This window comes from Silene latifolia, chromosome 2, assembly GCF_048544455.1.
Source record: "Silene latifolia isolate original U9 population chromosome 2, ASM4854445v1, whole genome shotgun sequence".
Taxonomy (NCBI): Eukaryota; Viridiplantae; Streptophyta; class Magnoliopsida; order Caryophyllales; family Caryophyllaceae; genus Silene; species Silene latifolia.
This window is the reverse complement of record NC_133527.1, coordinates 184490370-184512904: the sequence shown is the minus strand read 5'-3', so window position 1 is coordinate 184512904 and position 22535 is coordinate 184490370. Positions and strand designations below refer to the sequence as shown.

Here is a 22535-nt window from a genome sequence, read left to right as displayed (position 1 = left end):
GATTCTGTTCTTTTGACCTTAATTTCAATTCATTTCCACTTTATTAAGTTCAGTTCAGTTCTAAGAGCCGAACAGAACATGGTCTCAGTCTTCCTCAAATGAGTCAAATATTATTTCGCTTAAGCATATATATAAGACTTAAGTTAAAACCGTTTTAAGTAAGACGGAATAAAAAAAGAAGACAAAAAGAGGGGGATGGTGGGGGAGGGTGAGATTAAATATAGGGAGAAGAGAACAAAAAAGTGAAGGGAGAAGTGTAATGATTTGATAAGAAGAGAGGATCAGAAGCTCGTGATGAGAATTTTACCCTTTGCAGGTTCTCTTCAGCGCCACTTCTGCCCAACCAAAGGAATTTCCATCTCTCTCCTTTCTCTCCCTCTCCCTCTCGTGATCTTCAATTCTTTTTCCTTTTTATTTTTATTTATTTTTAACATACAGTCAACCCCCCCACCCATTATATATTATTCTCATTCTTTGTACTAACCTTAGCTCACATCAATATCACCATTATATTATATTAATATTATAATATTATTCTCCGTATATAAGATAAGCTTTATACTAAACAAATCCCCACATTCTTTCCTGAATATTCCCGGTGCAAAAATGGAAACTTGTGGAGGTAGGAGTGGCAATAGCAATAAAAGCAGTGGAAATAGTAACAACAGTGGTGGTGCTGGTTCTGGTTCTGGTGGTGTTAGACAATATATTAGATCCAAAGTTCCACGTTTAAGATGGACTCCTGATCTTCATCGTTGCTTTATTCATGCTATTGAACGTCTTGGTGGTCAACATAGTAAGTCTTAACCTCCCTTCTTCTTTTCTTTTATTTTCGACTCGTAAGGTTGTGTACATCCGACCCTTCTTATATATCGTCTTTTTAAAAGGCGGCTTTTGTTTTTAATTTGTTTTTTTTTTTTTTGGTATGAGTAGAGGCAACACCAAAGCTTGTTCTTCAGCTCATGGATGTAAAAGGGCTTACAATTTCTCATGTCAAAAGTCATCTTCAGGTTTTTATTACTCCATCCGATTCCATTGAATTCTATACGTTTGTTTTGTAAAAATAATTTATGTATAATTTATGTCAACAGATGTATAGGAGCATGAAGACAGACTACATTAGGCCAGGTAAATAATCCAAGTTTAATTTATTTAATTTCACACTAGATTTTCTAGTTCAACTACTTGATTGTATAGTATGATATATATGACAAAATTTACCTAAATTTGTTTGGTTAAAAATAAATATTGGTAAAAATATTAAATTTGTTCATTTAAATTTAGTAAAAGATGGAGAGACATGATTTTTGTAGTTGAAGATGTGTTGTATGATTTTATGATATAGTAATAAATAGAGGTATGTATAATTAAGGTTTTTAGGTTGGTTTCCTGAATTGGGTGTTGGAGATCAAAGATTGTGTGTTAAGATATTATATCTTTTATGGAGACTTTTGATGTTGTTCACTTCATTTAATATCTCTCCCTATCATTTCACCTTCACATTGATATGCTTACCACTACCCCATACACAAAGGTTTAGTTCCAAACTAGTTGAGGTCGTCTAACATGAATCGTCTTATTGAATTATCGCTCTTAGGTAGTATGGAAAAAAATTGTTCAAGAAAAATGAGTTAGAAATTTCTCATGGACCAAATGACCAATAAATCTTCTTGTTTTAGCAATTTGAGGTCGATTAACATGAATAATCTTCTGATCAAAACATCGCTTTTGAGTATGGAAAAAAATGAAGTGAACAATACTTCTTGTTTTAGCAATTTGAGGTCGCCTAACACGAGTCTTCTAATCAAAACATCGCTTTTAGGTTATTGATTGACGGTATGGAAAAAAATGTTATAGGAAAAAAAAGTTGAAATTTCTCATCAACCAACAAATCATCTTGTTTTGGAAATTTGAGGGTAAATCATTAATTAATTAAATGTCATCATTATCTATGTTATTCTTAAAATTACTAAAAAGTCTTCAATATTGTAGTTCAAGACATACTTTGTGAACCAATGCAAACATGGGAAATGTAACAAGAAAAAGGAAAGAAAAGTGCAAACATGACAAAGTTATTATTTGAAATGATATTAGTAATATGCATGACTTTTTGGGATCATTTGCTTTACTTTCTAACATCTTTATTTTGTTATTATTTTTATTGTTTAGAAGACAAGAGTTTCACCCAGAAAAGTAAACAAGCTTTTGAGAAGAACTATGATAACAATGCAACAAGTAACAACATTATTATTGAAGGAGAAGAAGAAAAGGAAGATGATGTTGTGGGGTTACATTTATCTTCTTTACCTAATACTACTTCAATTCTTCTTGATCATGAACCAACTATTTCTTCACCCTTCCCTATAATTAAAAGGTTTGCCTTTTCTTTGACTATTTTGCTTAACACTTAATTACAAGCTTAGATCGGTCTTATATCGTGAGACGGTCACTTTATGTACAAAAACGTTCATTTAGGATAATTTCATAGTGTAAGACTGTCTCATATAATAATTACGGTTACTGTTTTGTTTGACTATTTTGGTTAAGACTTAATTACTTAAATGTGTTTTCTTTAACTTGAGCCACATATTATAGATATAATAAGTCAAAACTAAATTTTTGGAATATCTACTTTGAAGTAGTCTTTCTTGTTGGTTGGGACAGTGTTTATTCGTATTCAAACATTCTGATGTGATTTAATTGATGCTTGATAAGATGGATTTACATGTAGTCTCATAAAAACTTCAATGATACGTGTGAAATGTACCTATTGACCCTATGCATAACTAAATAACATGTACTTTTGGACAAAATAATTGAGGGTGTGAAGTTGTAATTTCACCAATATAATTTGTCCCGAAAAGTAAACGAAAACTATTGAACGTTTAACTTCTAGTTAAAGTTAAACGGAAATGAGTAATTAGAATTTAGAAATGTATACATAATTATAGTGATAGACCCGCAAACATTATTCGGGGTTAAAAATTCTGTTAGATCAATTTTATTGCTGATAATAGGTTTCAAATCAAGTCTCGAGTCTAAAAACTTTAAACTAGCAAACATTTTATTACAATTTAGAAATGTATAATGTATACATAATTTCGAGGTGGTCTCAAAGAAATGATTGAACTTTTTATATAAGGTAGATTCGTGAATATTATTGGAGGTTAAAAATACCGTTAGATCAATTTTATTGCTGATAATAGGTAAACACTTATCAAAAATTCTACCGTCCTCCTGGAGGACGGTACTCGTCACACACAAACACAATCCACTCAAGTGGAATATTATAATGGCTTGTGTGTGAAGAGTACCATCCTCCGGGAGGACGGTAGAATTACTCAAACACTTACTATAAGCTATTAAGCATTTTGAATGTGGTATATCCTTATGTTTCAAATAATTCAACATTATTATTCTTGGATGCATTGATTGATTCTAGTACTATAATTGATACTTTTTGAATATAATGACCAAAGGGCAAAAATGGAAGAGAAAAAGATAGAAAGGCAAGGAATGAGGAGGGTAGTAATAAGTGAAGAGGAAGAAGAAAGGAAAAAGAGAAGAATAAATCCAAATACAAAAGATTGGTGGCATCAGAATCAGAGTAATGATTACAAAAGTCAGCAAGAGTCAATGCAAAATATAATTATGGTTGAGAATAATAAAAATACAACAGTTGGAAGAATAATGATGCTGAATAAACAAGATGATATTCATCAGGACAACAGATTGGATAATGAAGATGCAGTAGCAGATGCATCAGCTGCTGCAGCAAGTAGTGGCCTTAGTTTTATCAGAGCTTGGCAGCAGCAATTGCACCACCACCATCCTTCCTTCTCTCTTCTTAATCATCATCATAATCTTCACTCTCATTTCCCTAATCTTCAGGTATTTTTTTGTTTTATATATTGTCATTTTGCTTAATGAGGTTATTTAGTGGCATAACCAGGATCGATAGAACCTAAAAGACGTAAAATTTTCAAGTTAAATAAATGCAACACTAACAAAGGTCTATTGTCCGAAAGCTGTGGGGGTTTTCAGACCCCACTATCCTATATTCCTATATGTTGGTATGCCACTACGGCCCTGTTCTTTTGGACTGAAACTTATCTGATCTGAACTGAACTGAACTTATAGGATCTGAACTGAACTGAACTGAACTTATAGGATCTGAAGTGAACTTATATTAAGTGACTTTAAGTCCAAAAGAACAGGGCCTACATATATATCGGTGACCTTGACTATGTTATATACGAGATTTGTGGAGTCATATGTGAGCTTGTTCACCTAATTGCAAAATCCGTATTCATTTAATCTAATTAGAAATTCTTTTTGTTGGTAGTAATGGCTTAGTAAAGCCAAAAACTCAATTGAGTTTTGCCATTCTCCCACATCGGTGGGGAAAGGTAGAGTTTTGATGTTTTTATATCTACCTTGTCCCCAAGTGGATAAGAGTTGGACCAAGGAGGCTTTTGTTGAGAGTGTTGGGCCTGTGAGTCTGATCCAAACACACACACGCGCGCGCGCGCCGGCCCGGCCCGGCTCGAGCTCGGGCTCGGGTTTGGGTTTGGGTAGAGCCCCTGCGGGGCGGGCCAAAGGCCCTCTTTTCTTTTTGGGCTGTGTGTGTTTTTGGTTTAGGTCCAGGTTCAGTGTATCTGTTTAGTCAAATGTTTTTATGACTATTGATTGCGGAGATTAAGGGAGCGTAATTAATCCCTTAATTACGTCTCTTAATTGCTGTGATTTTGTCTGTGTAACAGCTCTTTTTCCCCCTATAAAAGGAGCTGTTCACTTGACAGAAGAGCGCACCAACACACAACTCTCTTCTCTTTCTCTCATCTACTCTCAAATATTGCTTCTGAGTTTTTCCGGGTAAAGTTCCTGTTTGTTCCAAAGCTTTCTTGCTTCAGTGGTGCGGCTAGAAAGCTGCAGTGTTAACCTTGGGAAACGTACGGCGTGTAGGCGATAACCACCGGAGTCGTGCCGATATTGTTTTCAAGTCAGTGGCTTCATTACCACGGCACTGCTATTCTGTTTCGATAAGTATTCTTCCTGGTTTTTTGTTTCTGTCTTTCTCTGTCTTTCGTCCATTGTTACGCTCTTATTCCAACAATTTGAAAACAATATTTTTTCTGTCGTAACAATGGCTGCCGTCTCAAACAAAATTCTGTCTGAATTGTCGAAATTGGAACCTTTAGACGGTATGAACTACAAAAGATGGTCTCAGAAACTGCTAATGTATTTTGAACAACTAGAAATCGACTATGTTTTGTTTTCTGACCCTCCTGCTGCTGTAACCGCTGCTAGTGTAGAGACTACCCCACCTTCGTCTGTTGCTGTTAAGTCGAATGAGGAGTCAATTAAGAAACATGATAAGGATAACAAAACTGCTAAGTTCCATCTCCTTACTCATATGTCGAATACCCTCTTTGACTTATTTTCGGTCCATAAATCTGCTAAGACTATATGGGAATTGTTAGAGAAAAAATATGGGGCTGACGATGCGGGTAAGAAAAAATATGTTGTCGGGCAGTGGCTTGGGTTTCAAATGGTAGATGACAAACCTATTATGGAGCAAGTTCATGTTTATGAGAACTTGTGTGCCGATGTCACTAATGAGGGAATGAAACTAGATGAAATTTTCTTGGCTAATGTTTTGCTAGAAAAGTTTCCCCCTTCCTGGAATGAGTATAGGAACCATTTGAAACATAAGAAGAAAGATTTGTCCCTTCAAGAGCTAGTAGGCCACATGAGGACTGAAGAAGCTAATCGTCTGAAAGATAAGTCACCCAATTGTCTCTTACTACTCAAAAAGCCAATCTTGTTGAAACCGGTGGGTCTTCAAAAGAAGATAGGTTCAAGGGTAAGGGAAAGGCTAAAGGCGGTCGTGGTCAATCCAAGGGTCAGAATGCCAAGAAAGCTGGTCAAGGGAAATTCACCAAACCTGCCTCAAAGATCCGAAACCAAATCGGTTTGCTATGTGTGTGGGAAATCGGGTCACAAAGCTTATCGGTGTCCTCAAAAGAAAGTTGTCTTTTGAAGCTAATGTTCTTTGAAAAGGATGATATCATTCTTTCTTTGTAGTGGTTGAGGCTAATCTGGTTGCAAATGCTAGTGATTGGATTACGGATACGGGGGCTTCAAGGCATCTTTGTGCTAACAAGGATCTTTTTCTTTGAATTTGAAGATGTTGCTGATGGTGAATGTGTCTACATGGGTAACTCTTCTTCTGCTTTGTTATCACCCAAAGCAAAGGCAAGATCTTTCTCAAACTAACCTCAGGGAAAACTCTTGCTTTAAATAATGTTTTGTATGTTCCTACTTTGCGTCGAAACCTCGTGTCTGGTGCCTTGCTAAACAAAGCTGGTGTGAAACTTGTTTTTGAGGCTGACAAGGTTGTAATGTCGCGCAATGGGGATTTTGTGGGCAAGGGTTATCTCTGTGGGGGTTTATTTGTTTTGAATGTTGATTCTCCCATCATTAATAATAATGCTTCTACTTACGCTTATATTCTTTGAGTCTATTGATGTTTGGCATGGTAGATTAGGTCATGTGAATATTGATTCGATTAAAAAGCTCAAATCTATGTCGCTTATTCCTTCGTTATCTTCAGAAACTCATGAGAAGTGTCCTAGTTGTGTCGAGGCCAAATTTGCTAAGAAACCTAGTAGACCTGTTACAACTAGACAAACGAGTCTTCTTGAGTTAATTCACACCGACCTAGCTGACTTCAAAAACACCATGAGCAGAGGTGGCAAACATTATTATGTCACTTTTATTGATGATTTTTCTAGATATACCAAAGTATATTTGCTTAGAAATAAAAGTGAAGGCGAGGACATGTTTATAAAGTTCAAAACCGAGGTAGAAAATCAACTTGATAGGAAGATTAAAAGAGTCAGGTCCGATCGAGGAGGAGAGTATGGCTCCGGTTATTTAGTAGATTTTTGTGAGAAAAATGGTTTAATACATGAAAAGAGCCCACCATACTTACCTCAATCGAATGGTGTAGTTGAACGTAAAAATAGAACTTTGAAAGAAATGATGAATGCTATGCTTTTAAGTTCGCCTTTCGATGATATGTGGGGGAAGCGGTGCTATCGACTTGTCATATTCTTAACAGGGTACCTCATAAGAAACTAGACAAGACACCCTATGAGATGTGGAAAGGTTATGCTCCTAGCTTAAGTTACCTTAAAGTGTGGGGGTGTTTGGCTAAAGTAGGCTTACCTAGCTTTAGGAGGCCAACCATTGGACCTAAGACTTATGACTGCGTTTTCATTGGTTATGCTCAAAACAGTTCTGCTTATAGGTTCATGTCTTTAAGTGACAGGTCTATATCGAGGCTAGAGATGCCGAGTTTTTTGAGCGGTATTTCCTTTGAAGAAGGAAACAGATCACTACCCGATGCCCCTGTTGTTTCTCTCGTGCCTGTTAACCCTATTGACAGTTCTACGCATGCGAGTACTAGTACTTCTGTGGATCATGTAGTTGAACCGAGAAGGAGCAAAAGACCCAGAGTTGAAAAGAGCTACGGGAGTGATTTCATCCGAACTGATGCTATCAGACTTCACTTATCTGAAAACGCAGGTGATATTTGTGCTTTTGATGAGCTTGTTTTACCTTTTTAATAGAAGATGATCCAAAAACATATGATGAGGCTATGAGATCTATAGATGTTGTTTTTTGGAAAGAAGCTATTAAAAATGAACTAGATTCTATTGTTTCTAATCAGACTTGGGAGTTAACTGATTTGCCTAAAGGTAGTAAACCCATTAGTAGCAAATGGATCTTTAAAAAGAAAATGAGACCTGATGGAACAATAGAAAGGTTCAAGGCCAGACTTGTGGTGAGGGGGTTTACACAAAAGAAAGATATTGACTATTTTGATACTTACTCACCGTGACTAAAATTTCCACCATTAGAACTCTTGTTGCTCTTCGGGCCGCTATTCATGATCTTGTAGTACATCAAATGGATGTAAAACCGCTTTTTGAATGGTGACCTAAATGAAGAGATCTATATGTTGCAACCCGAGGGGTTTGTGGTAAAGGGTCAAGAGAGTAAGGTGTGTAAACTGAGAAAATCACTATATGGTCTGAAACAAGCACCTAAACAGTGGTATGAGAAATTTCACAACACTCTGATTGATGATGGCTATATAACTAACAATTCTGATTCGTGTGTTTATTCTAAAATGTTTGGGTCAGATTGTGTGATTATATGCTTATATGTTGATGACATGTTAATTCTTGGTAGTAATTTATTTGTTGTAAATAAAACCAAACAATTTTTGTCATCACGTTTTGAGATGAAAGACTTAGGAGAAGCTGATGTTATCCTTGGAGTTAGAGTTATGAAAACCCCAAGTGGCATATCCCTTAGTCAATCACATTATGTTGAAAAAGTGTTGAAGAAATTTAATAGTTTTGATGTTGCACCTGCTAGAACTCCTTATGATGCTAGTATATCTTTGTGTAAGAACTTGGGTGATAGTGTCTCACAAGAAGAATATGCTAAAATTATAGGAAGTGTTATGTTCCTCATGAATCGTACTCGACCGGACATTGCCTATCTTTGTTAGTAGGTGAGTCGATATACACATAACCCTTGATCTTGAGAGCATTGGAATGCACTTCGTCGTTTACTTAAATACCTAAAAGGAACAATTGATTTGTGTTTGCATTATGGTAAGTTTCCTGCTGTTTTAGAAGGATATTGTGATGCAAATTGGGTTGCAGGTAATGATGAAATACATTCCACTAGTGGTTATGTGTTCACCTTGGGTGGAGGAGCTATATCGTGGAAGTCTCGCAAAAACAGGACTTGTATAGCTAGCTCCACCATGGAATCGAGTTCATTGCTCTTGAGTTGGCGGGTCAAGAAGCGATTGGTTGAGGAACTTACTAGCAGACGTGCCTATGTGGGGGGACAGTTGCACCCGTCTCCCTTCTTTGTGATTGTAAAGCGACTATCGGTATTGCTAAGAATAATGTCTACAATGGTAAGAAACGACATATTCGGATCAGGCACGGTGTGGTAAAACAACTTCTGAAAAATGGGGTGATTGCCTTGGACTATGTGAAGTCCGAACGCAATCTTGCGATCCCCTTACTAAGGGGTTAACAAGGAGAGTAGTCCTTGACATGTCGAGGGAATGGGGCTTAAGTCCTTAAATCAAGTTTGAGTGTGATACTTGATGGACTCTATAGCTCATTCCTATGGCATTTGATATCCATAGCCAATTTTGGTGGTGCTTTTGAGACGCACTTGATGGATTGTGTTTTCTATAGAGGTTGGACTTTGTCCTTAATAGCTCTTGTGAGAAGTGCTGCGAGAAGCACTTGAGCTACCTTTAGGGGTGTGATGGCCCAGCCACCATCTATGTGTGAATATGTAAATTCTCGCTAGAGCACTCACCTAAACCAGGGTAAACGCATGGCTTAAAAGCGTTGCACTTAGAAATCGCGGAATAAAACAGATTTTGAAGGTATGATATGTGTTGTGGGGAATTCAACGACCGAAGTTCGACGAGGAATTCAAATCGAAAGATATTCACTTGTTGAAAGTAAGTTGTTGCCTCATTTCACTAATACGTCAATTCAAGTCGAAAGACATTGAACGTTTAAGTATCCAATCCTTCCTTACCCGGAATATCTCTTTAGCTTTCTCTTCGCCATTAGTGGGGGATTGTTGGTAGTAATGGCTTAGTAAAGCCAAAAACTCAATTGAGTTTTGCCATTCTCCCACATCGGTGGGGAAAGGTAGAGTTTTGATGTTTTTATATCTACCTTGTCCCCAAGTGGATAAGAGTTGGACCAAGGAGGCTTTTGTTGAGAGTGTTGGGCCTGTGAGTCTGATCCAAACACACACACGCGCGCGCGCGCCGGCCCGGCCCGGCTCGAGCTCGGGCTCGGGTTTGGGTTTGGGTAGAGCCCCTGCGGGGCGGGCCAAAGGCCCTCTTTTCTTTTTGGGCTGTGTGTGTTTTTGGTTTAGGTCCAGGTTCAGTGTATCTGTTTAGTCAAATGTTTTTATGACTATTGATTGCGGAGATTAAGGGAGCGTAATTAATCCCTTAATTACGTCTCTTAATTGCTGTGATTTTGTCTGTGTAACAGCTCTTTTTCCCCCTATAAAAGGAGCTGTTCACTTGACAGAAGAGCGCACCAACACACAACTCTCTTCTCTTTCTCTCATCTACTCTCAAATATTGCTTCTGAGTTTTTCCGGGTAAAGTTCCTGTTTGTTCCAAAGCTTTCTTGCTTCAGTGGTGCGGCTAGAAAGCTGCAGTGTTAACCTTGGGAAACGTACGGCGTGTAGGCGATAACCACCGGAGTCGTGCCGATATTGTTTTCAAGTCAGTGGCTTCATTACCACGGCACTGCTATTCTGTTTCGATAAGTATTCTTCCTGGTTTTTTGTTTCTGTCTTTCTCTGTCTTTCGTCCATTGTTACGCTCTTATTCCAACACTTTTGACTATTTATATTTTTTTGTTATCTGTTACGATTATATTATGGTTTGTTAGAGTAACAATTTATACATTTTAAATATGTTACAGTCGTCAATATTAACGTATGCGTTGGTTGTTTTAGTTACCTTTACTTGACCATGCATGAATTTTATGCATATACGATATAATTTTATGTTTCGAAATATATATATATGTTAATCGATCGTCTTGCTTGATAAATGATTCATAGACTAGGGCTAAGACAAAAAAATAAGATTAGGTTGAAGTTACCATGAATTAATAGTAGTTTAACTTGTTAAGGGAAGACAAAATTTGTTTGCTTATAATGTGTGCACAAAAATGCTATAACAAGAGTAAAAAGGAGAAAAAAACAAAATGTTATCACATTTATTACATGCAGATGTTACAAAACCATTAGTAAAAAGGGAACTTTTCTTGAAATACAAGTGCTTTGGTAGAGATTTTCTGAGGTAGAATAATTTCTATTTCCAACTTGTGGACCAATGTATGTACAATGCTAACACAGTTGGCCTTGGATATTCAATTTTTTAGTTCCCTATTTTAAATGTGTGTTGAAAATGTACAACATTTGTCTCTTAGTAATTGGAAATTATAAGTAGTTAACATTCTCTTACTAGAATGAAATTGGTTGGGGTGTTGTTGAGATTTTTATGTCTTAATTTTGGTGTTATTGGTTTTATTATTGACTTTTTCGAATTAAATAAATTTTAACGAAGAAAAGATGAGTTTAGTAAAGGAGATTGCCTTATTTATCGTTGTTGCAGAGTCTGTTTGGTCTGTTTTTGTGAATTCTTAAATTTTTAATATTTATCGAGAAGTGATAAAAAGGAGATTAGGGTAATCCTTGTATTATCGACCAAAAACACGCTAAAATTCTAGGCAACGGTTTTACTAACAAACGAGTATGGAGTATATTGTATAGTACTTCCTCCGTAATTAGATGATGTTTCCGTTTGACTTTTTGCGGTTTTTTTAGGTGACATTTTGACCACGTTTCTTAAAAAGTCAAATGGGAACATCATAAAATTACCGAGTGAGTATATATTACCAGAAATTGAGTATCTCATTTTGATGTCTTTGCATTAACATGGTGCAGGGTACAAGCACCGCAAATGTCCAACCCAAAAATCAAGCACAAGGTTGGTACAACTTGGATGCAATCGACACATCTATAAGGCGAAACAAGGAAATCAAGGCCGAGGTTGAGAAAGAGGCGGTATCATTGTCTCTATCATTACGACCAGTGTCGCCATTGTTAACCCAAAAGAGCAACAATAACTTATCTTCAACTAACGTTAGTGAAATTAGTGAACAAGCGATTAGTTCATATTCGTCTTCTTCGACTTGGGATGAACATGTACAACATCACGTCAATCTTGATCTATCTATTTCACTTTGTAGTAGCTAAATTAATTAGATTTTCTAATATTTGTATTGTAGTAGCTAATTAAACCACGGAATTATATTAGATTTATATATATGAATCTAGAGTTAGCCTCGCGTTGTGTTGGTGTAATTTTATCTACTCCGGTTAGGGCAACAAGTTTTCCCCATATTCCTTTGTCATTGTAGCCAGTGGTGGAGCGAGGGGGATCAGGGGCGGTCGCCCCCGTTGAAGTTTGAAAATTTTGAAATTTTTAGTTAAAATTTTCGAATTTTTACGAGGCCCTTTTATAATATTTTCCTTTCGCCCCTACTGTCTTAAAATTTTGGCTCCGCCACTAGCATCAGTTCCAGTCTTCTGGTACAATTACGGTGCTTTATCCGCTTGACGAGACTATGGATAATCTTACCAACAGCAGCGAATGACGGATCAACGTTGGCGATGGTCAGTTAGGATACTGTATTATGTATTTTCACTTCCATAGCATCAATTACAGTTTTACTCTTTTACCCTATTACTTTGTTCAGCCAAAACATGTACTTACGGTTGTGTGCTACTGTATGATTTAATGTGACAAGACCAGATAAATTTGTTCAATATTTACCCCAATATATATGAATATATTCAACAATTTGAGCAGTAAGACGAATTTCCTTTCTTCAGGGTGAATTTCCTTTGTTCTATTTTAGCATTAATCAATCAATGTAATGTTTGAATGCATGAAAATAATTTTCGTTCATACTGAAAAATCCCGGGATTTAAGTAAGAATGTACTGTGTGTTATCTTAAAAATTTCGGAAAAATTGTCCATTATATCCCACCGTTTTCTTCAAGCCAAATTGTTTTCCCTCCAATATAGGAAAGATTTGGAGGAAAACTATCGCTCTCTATTATAACTCTCCTCCGCTTCCCTCTTAGCCCCTAACGTCCCTTTCTCTACATTTTTGATATCCAAACAAAGCCTAAAACACCTAAAACTATAGTGTTATTATATGAAACTTTTCAGAAAATAAAGCAATATGATGCCGTCTTATAACTTTCCCTTTCCCTCCATTTTTAATACCCGAACAAGGTAAATGGTAGGAAGGATGTCATGTCTTCTGGTTTTGAAATGTGTCTTTTTTTCCCAATGAGGGTATTGGTTTATATTATTACCCATAAGATCGGTTCTATAGGAGACTTCTAGAAAGAGGTATAGAACAATGGCTTCACATATAAAAATAAGTGAGATACTATTTCTAAAACCTCTTACAAACCGATATTATTAGTAATCCATCCAACTTATAACTAGTCTTCGCACTCTAAATTTACAGATATACGGAGTAAGAGAGTAGTCGAATACGCATGAAAAGAAATGTCAACAATAAATATTGCATGCTCTAGTACTTTGCTTTTTGACTTGGGTTCACCTCATAATTATGCCGAAACAAGGAATGACCGATCGGCCATAAAAGAGGTACTTAGGGAACTATATAAACCACCTTGATCTCACAAATTCTCATTTGTAACGGAGTGACGGATATATCTGTCGTAAACTTGCGACAGGTTAAGTAATACTCATGTGGATAGATAAGACAAAAGCAGATTGCTTAGGGAGTGACAATCTGTTTTGTCTTATCTAATCACATGGATAGTACTTGACCTGTCGCAAGCTTGTGACGGATATGTCCGTCATTGGTAGATGTATGTTGAAATGCTACTATATTTGTGTTGTATCTTCACCCTCGTAACATCAAGTACAGCCCACACTATTACTCGGCTGTGAGTTACTGTATAAATTTATGAGCCCAGTACAATGATTCAGAGTAAAAATGTTCACATATATTTATTATTTCACCTTTTATGGCTAAACCTTACACAATTATTCAACCTTGTTATTAATAGAGCTACTCATGGGCGAACGGGCAGTTCCGTCCTTTAAACCAGGCTAATCTGACCCACAAAATAAGCGGGTGTAGGCAAAACACTTTCAGAAATTAAGAAAGGTATGACCTGTTAACCAGTCCCAAGTCGGCTTAAACAGCTTGTCCGTGGGCCAAAATTCAAGTAGGGCTCAACCCGTGTTCAGCCCTACCCCGCATTTGGTTGGCCTTATTTGTTACGGAGTATTTCTTGAACACAGGGTGTTGCTGGCCGAATATCAATCAACCTTGTTATTAGAGTTGTATACAGGTCGTTCCTTCCATTGTACCCGGCTCATTCGACGCACAAAATAAGCAGATATGACGAGACATGTTCAGCCTGGTAACCAACTTGTCGGTGGGTCAAAAATTCAAGTACGGTCCAGCCTGTGTGCGGCCAAAGCCTACATTTGGTCACTAGAGTATTGCTAGACGAGTTACCTTTCTTTGGTTCGATCTACAAATTAACATAATATTGCAATATTTCATCCATAGGACTCATCGAAACACCTTAATAATACATGTGTGGTCATTCGGAATCACCTTTGGAGACGGGAAATCTAAAAATCATAAAATTGATTCAACCTAGTTTGTAATACTTGATCGGTGTAATCAAATAATGTACATGTATAGTTCTTCAGCAAATTTTAATTAACAAAATTTAAAGGGATGAAAACGTCACGATCATTCCCCGGACTTTTACAACTCGATTCCACATTTTTGACTTGTCCATGGCCGGTCTACTCTGGCCTAACGACAAGATACGAAGCCATCTCCAAAGCGAACCTTAAATGATGGCCCGTGGTGAAAAAAAACAACAAAATTATTAGGGCTCGTCTCATTTAGCTTTAGAGTCGGACCCTAATAATGCCTTGATGCAAAGCTTCGGCTTGGTGTCAACAAGGTCTCGAGAAAGAACTGAAATGGCAGTTACTAATGAACCGTTGGGCACCCCAGATAACGGGAGCAGTTCAACTAGAACACACAGCTGTGATATATTTAGATTTTAGAAGGATGATCAAGATATATGAAGATTAAAGATGATAAATGCATATAGCGAGTTTTTATTACCTCCGGAGATTTGAGGTCTACAGTTGAATCGGATACTGCTGCCTTTACTGCACCCGCCACGATGGAGAAGCACTTGTTTCGATCCAGCAATGCATACAAATTAGGGTCGGAAGAACTGCCTTTTATAGTTTTCATTTCGGTTTCTTCAATTCCTCTTCTATTATACCCAACTGCAAACTGTGATCAAGTGGTTGCCGACAAAACAAACACGAGAGTTAAAATTCCATCGAAACTGCAACAAGTACGTATTAAAATGATTGGGTGACACAAAATACATGAATTGAAATGACCAATTTCTCCAAATCGAGGAAGTGACTTACTTAGACCCCCTTAGGTATGTGAGGGGTTCCTTCGCAAAACAAGTTTTTCAAATTCTCAGAAAATAGAAATCATGGGTAAAATAACTTCCTAGGCATTGAGATTAGTATAGCGAATCAAAAGACCTTTAATACTTCAGGTATATAGTCCCTTAACTCATAGCACCTAAAACTCGCAGCAATTGGCCTAGAAAATTAAATACGGAATCCCCATTTTCCTGAAGTTAACTGGAAAAAAGGCGATGATAAGACACGAAAAGAATACAACAGAAAAGGAAAAGGGATGATGGCTTGTTATTTGTCAAGAGCCAAATCTGATAAAAGGATTATCAAAATCTTAATCGATGAAGAAATTTATTCCACAAGAAGTTCAAATAAAGTTTACTACTCGTCAAAGTATGGAATTTTTGGATCCATCATAACATGTGATTGAGTGCAAATTTTTTATATGGGTCAATTCAAGATATGTAGGGGTTCACCTTAAGAGGTTTGGAGAGTATGTTGCTTTTGTCATCCACAAACTTCCGAACAAGAGTTGAGACAGTGCTACTAACTTCCATTTCATTCAACCTACAAGTAGCTTGAATAGGGAAAATGCGATGGCACCAGCTGTAGGGAAATAAAAACTTACAATCAGGTAAGTATAAAAAGAAAACACGAGTAGAACAGTCGTGAATAACCAGTTACTATGGGAGTATGGGTGCCCCACTAGACCAATTTCCAGAGTCCAGAGTACTAAGTAATAGTGCTGACTCTACAGGTAAGTACCATAAGTATCCATATTAAGTGAATGAAGCTCGTCAGAATTCACTGATTACCGTTAAAAGAATTTTTTTTCCATATAGCATAAAAAAACAACGAAGCTAACACAGATAAAATTTTGTCTTTTGTAAGTAGGCAAATACACAGTTAGTGATATCGCTTGCAAAGGTTTGATACTTTGATCCACAAATCATACCAATAAAGACCATTATAGCATGTCATTTGCACGTTAAGGAACTCAACTACAAATCCTAAAATTTCATGCACAAAAGTCATAGTGAGAGCTAAGTGAGATCATAGGCCAATTTGGGACGGGCTGAAGAGTCAAAATCAGCCCCAAAGCGGGGGCTGGATCTAGATTTTGGTCCTATAAGTTCTCCTGTGTGGGGCTTTTACAGACAATACCCAACAAAGAGTCATGCTGGGTTGGGTATGTTTAGGCAAGCATGTTATTTGATAAGCTTTTAGATAACAGTCAGAAAGGAGATGTAGAGCCAAAGAGGAATGGAATGGTGTATGACAGAGTCAACGACACTTTGCGAGATCTACAGAGTAGAAATTTAAATAGCTTGAGGTTAAAATCCACCAATTAAACACATGAGTATTCCACTGCCTAAACGATTAGGTCATGCTCCCTCCAGCCCATTTATACTGCCTCCATAGTCCATTCAACTAACTCTCATTTTATTCTGAAAAATCAATATCACTATAACGGATTACCCTTGCAATTATGCTACTTTATTAGAGAGAGAGATTGAGAGATTTACTCTTTTATTAATTAGACATAGAAAAGGGTCAATTATATGGGGATGGGCCAAAAAGGAAACGGAAACTATTAAACGTGATGGAAAGAGTATTTCGCAATCAACCCCAGTAGTTTCAGGGAGAATGCAAATTTTAAAAGCTCAGAAATATATTCCTTCCCAGTAGCCTCTTTGCGATCTCGTAAAATACCAAATCTATCCAACTAAGCACAATTAAAGGAGAAAACTGAAAAGATGGATGAGACAATATGTTCAGGAAAATTTTAACAATGTCCATGAAAATCAATAGCTAGTTACCAACATTCTCCTTAAACCTCAACGTTGAAGAAAAGAAACTATTTTCATGGGTTTGAAGCGAGCCTTTTAACTATAAAAGTCAGTTCTACGTCAATTTTAGAGCATTCAAATGTATTCCCTTAAGATCTGCTATGTATAGTTTATGGTGCTTGCTGGCTACTAAATAGAAAAATATAATATATGAGAACACAGCCAAAGGAACCACGTACCTACAGCATGCAACACGCAGCATTATTATGGAATTGGTACATAGAATTTCCCTTAAAGGGCACAAACAGTGTTTAAAAGACAATGAAAACAAGCACGGCTGAAAATATATATTACTAGTGGTTCCGCTATAGATCATTAGATCGTAGCTTAAAATAGGGTGTAACAGACTACTTACAGTGGTCGCTTCAAAGAGCCTGATTCTAACGACTGATTTACAAGGGAGGCAATCCGGACTGGATCACAGGTACTGCCTTTGGGGAAAGTAAAGAGAACCAAACCACTTCTTGTCACCTTGACCAACACAAGATTTAAAGCTTGTTTGATAGAATTGTCGGCTGTTCCAGAAGATGTAGACTCAATATTTGACAGCTCATCTGCGTAAAGGTATTAGAAGTCAGTAATAAACCTTCCAACAAGTCATACTGTTACACAACTTGGACCAGAGCATGAACTTAATTTGAGCCTCAGTAATCAGGTCCGAAAAAGCAAATCTTACTTTCAATAGCTTCAGTTGCTTCTCCCTCCACCGGAAATAACTTCCTTCTTTTGACATTTTCATTGACATCACACTCCTTCAAGGAGCCACTATCAGAGCTTTCGATATACTACAACAGATGTTAAAAGAACCATTAATATTTATATATGTGAAGCTTACACTTTTTAAGTCAGAACGGACAGTTGTACATCTTCATTATCATCAACGGAAGTAATTCAACTATCTCAAGCAACATTATATATACTGTACTTTCAACTATTAGGAGTTTCGACATTAAAGAAGTAACAGCCTAGCATGCAAACTTGATCCAATTAGAAATCTAGGACACTACGAATCAGATATCAAAAATACAACTACTATCAAACATTGAGATAAGTCTTCTCATATTGTTGAGAGATTGTCTTCAGTGCAAAGAAATTGGGTCCAAAGTTGTGCATCAATTCACAGTTGCAGAAGCTCTTTCCATTGAGTAAGTTACTTTCCTTTATTGCATCATGAGTAAGTTACTTTTCTTCTCATACAGAATAGTAAACCCATTGACTATATTGGATTGGAAATACCGATAGTAGAAGGGTTACAACAAAAAGAAGGCCAAACAATTTTAGTTTAAATGTGTACGAGTCATCCTAGTGCGTATACAAGCCACCTTGACGAGTAAAATTCTAGAGTATACTCGTTATCAGGGAGAAACATATTAGATTGCCTTGTTGGAGTTGAAAAAAAATCAGACTTTTTATGAGCATACTCCTCCACAAGAGTAGTGGGATCGTTTGCAAAATTTTCAATTTCATGAACCTTGCCTTTTATATGCTTCTGGAACATGCCAGGTAGTGGCCTGTGTAAGTTATTTCACAATAAAATTCGATTCTGGATAATCTACGAATTTTGCACATTTCATAACAGGGCAAATTCAACGAAACAAAATTACAAGATAGTGTCACCAGGAGGAAAAGGAACTACTTTCTCGAGGATGGGATTGTAAAATTTAAGGGGAATTTAACTTTTCTAATAACCTAGCTAGGACATGGCTATAGACATTAGACAAGAAAGTGGGGGAGGTATATAGTGGATAGATGTCCCTGGAGAGCTCAAATACTAATTGTTTCAGTTGTTTTGATATTACTTCGTAATACTATTGCTGCTCGCCTGCTGGTGATATTAATCTGCTAGTGGGTGCTACTGTTAATCTGTTTTCTTTCGACCTGGTGCTATTATTATTATATGGTCCTAATACGGTTACCCTCATTTCATATTTTTTCTATATATTCGTTTTCATTTGTCAGGGCTTCAGGGTTTCATGTTTTATTGTTGTAATGCTTGAGAGTCCACGTCTTCACACTTAGAACTTAGACAAGAAATTTATCTCTTTTCCCTTCGAGCTAATTGACCTTTAGTGGTTACCGAACTATTCAAGACAATGGTGTCGTAAAAACTACAAAAACGAACACGCGGGACTAAAGGGCAGTAATAATCCATGATAGCACACATGACACATTCCTGCACCTACATGTTGAAATAAAACTTCAAAGAACCGCATTTAATTCCTTGCAGCACATCGTAGCAGGATAGAAACTAACAAAACAAAAAGGGGACATTGTTCGTAAAATTGAAATAATCTTTGGTATTACCTTTCCAAGAATGGTGATAGCTTCTTTTGTTGCACTTTTCTCCCTCTCTGTGGAAACAAAACAGAAGCTTGTTAGAAACTGTGATAAGTACTATACACAAATCATAATCACATTAGACAATCAGAGGAACGCCAAAAGCAGATCAGCTTTAGAGGACCAGAAGCAAGGGTTTGATCGAGGAAAATACACTACGAAAACAGAATAGAAGTCCCGACCATAACCCTAGGGACGAAAGCTCTGATGTACGGGAGCAGCAACAACATTATGCCAGACCCAGTGCTTCAATGCCTCCTGTCTATGGCGGAGTAGAGGGGGTTCTGACATGCGCAAACTTACCTCTATGTTAAAGACAGAGATGGGCAGTTACTGATGGCCCATACTGAACATTGCATCGTAAAATATATCAACAATCTACTTCACAATACAAGAGATACATAAATTTTAGTTTAGTGAGCCACTTTGCTTTATTCCATCTCATTCCGAAACAGAAGAATAGTTTTCAATATACAATGTCCAAACCACTCAATGCTTCTGATGATGAGAGCAGTCCAGCACTAACCTAAACGGCGAAAACCGATTCCAAGTCCAAACCATCAAACACAGTTACACCAAAGAAACAAACACCCTTATGATTCACATTTCACAACACTAAAAAAAAACTTAATTAAATTCCCAATATTTTCTAATATAAACAGTGTCAAAAACCTAATCATAGGTACCAAGATCAAAACTTTATGATTACCAGCAATGTCAAAAACCCTAATCAATCAAACAAACATCAAAACAATAAGAAAACCCAGTAAAGCAAACAAAAGGAAATAGAGCAGTATAGAAAAAAAGCAGGAAAAGAGACTGACTAATAGGGCAAGTGATGAGGAACCCAGAAAAGGAATGTTGAAGAAAAGAAGAGGGAGCATTGTAATCAAAGCGAGGAATGCTAATAACAGCAGAGTGTTGCTCCCATGGCTTCATTTCCTTATTAATAACCCCTTCTCCTCCTCCTCCTCCTCCTCCTCCTCCTCCTCCTCCTCCTCCATTGTTTTCTTGTTTCTGCAATTCTCCTGATTCTGCCATTTTTCTTCAGTTTCCGGCTTAGCACAGTTCTAACTGGTTGGCAACTCGCGGACTGTAGAGGTGACTGGTTTTATATGTTGCTCTTTCTTTTTTGTGATTTTGGAATTACACCTGAGTACCTGACCAGGGTCTCATTTGGGTCGGAGTACTGTTAGTTCGGTATTTGCGTTGGGTTGAGACAATTCAAGTTTAGCTGATTGGGGTTTGCAAGCATTCAAGTATTTAATAACTAGTTGAGATCACGTGCTAAAGCACGACATTTGTGAGGGTTATATATATAGAGCTCGTAAAAATTTACAATATTTATATAAATGAGTTGTACTTATAATAGAATGTTGTAATATACTGATTATAATGTTAGTAATATTATAAGTCGAAAAATAAAGGGATTAAACTTCATGTTGTAGCATCATTGAACAAACTCAGTATTTACTGATTTACCTAAAATTATTTTTTACTCGTATAATTGCCCAACCCAAATTTTCAAGAAAAATCTTGGTTAAGAAAGGTGAAATTCAGAATCCAGCTAAACGTTGTCACCAAATACTTTATAATGTACAAAATGTTCTCATTGCAGCTTATGGGTTTTAACTTAAGCTACAAATTATACAAATTAGACGCAATACCTGTACTTTTCAACATGTATTAGATAAACTATAGTCTAGACTCGATAAAATCAACTTTGTAGCAATCTAGCTTCTACAAAGACCATATTCTGGTATTATAATCTTGCAACGAACTCCCTATTACCTGGTTATTGATAGGCTTATCGTGTACCTATGTAAAAATAATATTTATACCCTAGCAAAACAAATGAATGTAGTACGTAGGGGTCGAACCACAGAGAGACGGGAGTTGTTAATTAGTTGTTATGGATTGAACTTTTATCTCGGTAGGTTAACGATTGATTTGATTTGGTTGAAGTGATGTAAAGATAAAACAATAATAAAGAAAATGTCTAGGGAGGTCGGGTCACGCATGCTAATTATGTAAATGTTCATGTCAAGTTAGGAAGTTGATTATACGATAAATGTTTAGGCTTAGAGACACCCACCTTACGATATTAGTGTCAACCATAGACCGGGTCCTAGATAAACTCTCGTCCATGACTAGGTCGTCCTACTACACATGCTTAGTCTGATTCAATTCCATGCCTCTCGACTTTTAGAACGAATGAACAAACTTAATCGATAAATAAGGCCTTTAAACAAAGATTAAACATTAAGGTGCAAACATGTAATAAAAACAATTAGACAATATAAACTTAACCTTATTTTGACATTTACATATTACTTAATCATGCATGGCTTCCCTTACTCCTTAGACAAAATGAAACTACTCTAACATGATATAAATGTAAACTAAACTAACGACAATTGAAATAATAAACATAATGAAAATAGGAAAAGAATTACCTTGAAATGGAAATGGAACTAGGAATTGAAGAACAATGCTTAATAGAAATAATCTTGAAATGTAACTTGAATACGACTTGAATGGAAATTATATTATAAATTGAAATGCTTAAGGGAAATGTAAACAAACTAAGGTAAACTAAAACTAATCTAAGCTAAGCTACTACTAATATATAGAGAGAATTTTAGATGGAAAAATATGTGTGAAGGTTGTCTCCAAGTCGTCCCTAGAGGCTTCTATTTATAGGAGATCATAAGGGAAACATATGCATTTGACGGAGCATTGAACACACCCGTGGACTGTTCAACCCCGATCGGGGATGCCAACCCCGATCGGGGATGCCAACCCCGATCGGGGTCGTGTGTTTCTCGCTTGTTTGTCTTCAATTGTGATTAATTATAAAATGGTATCCAATGCTTATGATTTAATGCTTGTTTAATCACCCGATTAATCACACCTTTGGCATCCCAAGCTCCTCAAAGCATCCAAAGTAGCATCCAATATTTAGCATCTTATGTTTGCATTTTGTGGACTTTGCATTTGGGCTTGACTTCCATTTGACTTTGTTGTGCATTTCTTCATTTAATCCATCACTTTTGCTTATGCAAGTCCATGCATTATCTTCATGCTAGTCCATCTTACTTCTTTGTTAGCCAAGCTTCTAGTTTACTTGCAAATATGTAGGATTAAACTCCTAAAAGCTCTTATACCTACAAAAC

At 36.7% G+C, this 22535-nt stretch overlaps 2 protein-coding genes across 3 annotated transcripts; one reads left to right on the top strand and one right to left on the bottom strand.

Moving 5' to 3' along the window:
• The first annotated feature begins 233 nt into the window (after window positions 1-233).
• On the top strand, window positions 234-11978 carry LOC141643682 (uncharacterized). 2 transcript variants are annotated; one of them, XM_074452934.1, is made up of 6 exons: window positions 234-796; window positions 934-1010; window positions 1092-1128; window positions 2173-2374; window positions 3480-3891; window positions 11593-11978. In XM_074452934.1, the coding sequence occupies exons 1-6, from the start codon at window positions 607-609 to the stop codon at window positions 11902-11904; spliced, it is 1230 nt and encodes a 409-aa protein (XP_074309035.1). In that variant the 5' UTR covers window positions 234-606; the 3' UTR covers window positions 11905-11978. The 2 variants fall into 2 exon arrangements, with proteins under 2 accessions (XP_074309035.1, XP_074309034.1); XM_074452933.1 differs by having other exon boundaries at window positions 235-796; window positions 2170-2374.
• A 2347-nt stretch (window positions 11979-14325) lies between these two features.
• Window positions 14326-20489, bottom strand: LOC141643681 (uncharacterized). Its single transcript, XM_074452932.1, has 8 exons — window positions 20362-20489; window positions 20184-20328; window positions 19327-19373; window positions 17699-17807; window positions 17378-17576; window positions 15649-15778; window positions 14853-15029; window positions 14326-14769 (listed from the first exon to the last, which is right to left on the bottom strand). Exons 1-8 carry the CDS (start codon window positions 20398-20400, stop codon window positions 14620-14622), a joined length of 996 nt encoding a protein of 331 aa, XP_074309033.1. The 5' UTR covers window positions 20401-20489; the 3' UTR covers window positions 14326-14619.
• Window positions 20490-22535: the final 2046 nt, after the last annotated feature.

Coding starts and splice junctions, on each gene's coding strand:
- LOC141643682 (XM_074452933.1), top strand. CDS start 607: ATGGAAACTTGTGGAGGTAGGAGTGGCAATAGCAATAAAAGCAGTGGA. Junction 2,375..3,479: donor CCCTTCCCTATAATTAAAAG/GTTTGCCTTTTC, acceptor TAATGACCAAAG/GGCAAAAATGGAAGAGAAAA. Junction 3,892..11,592: donor CTCATTTCCCTAATCTTCAG/GTATTTTTTTGT, acceptor AACATGGTGCAG/GGTACAAGCACCGCAAATGT.
- LOC141643681 (XM_074452932.1), bottom strand. CDS start 20,400: ATGGCAGAATCAGGAGAATTGCAGAAACAAGAAAACAAT. Junction 19,374..20,183: donor CCTCATCACTTGCCCTATTA/GTCAGTCTCTTT, acceptor TTGTTTCCACAG/AGAGGGAGAAAAGTGCAACA. Junction 15,779..17,377: donor GGCTCTTTGAAGCGACCACT/GTAAGTAGTCTG, acceptor ATTTCCCTACAG/CTGGTGCCATCGCATTTTCC.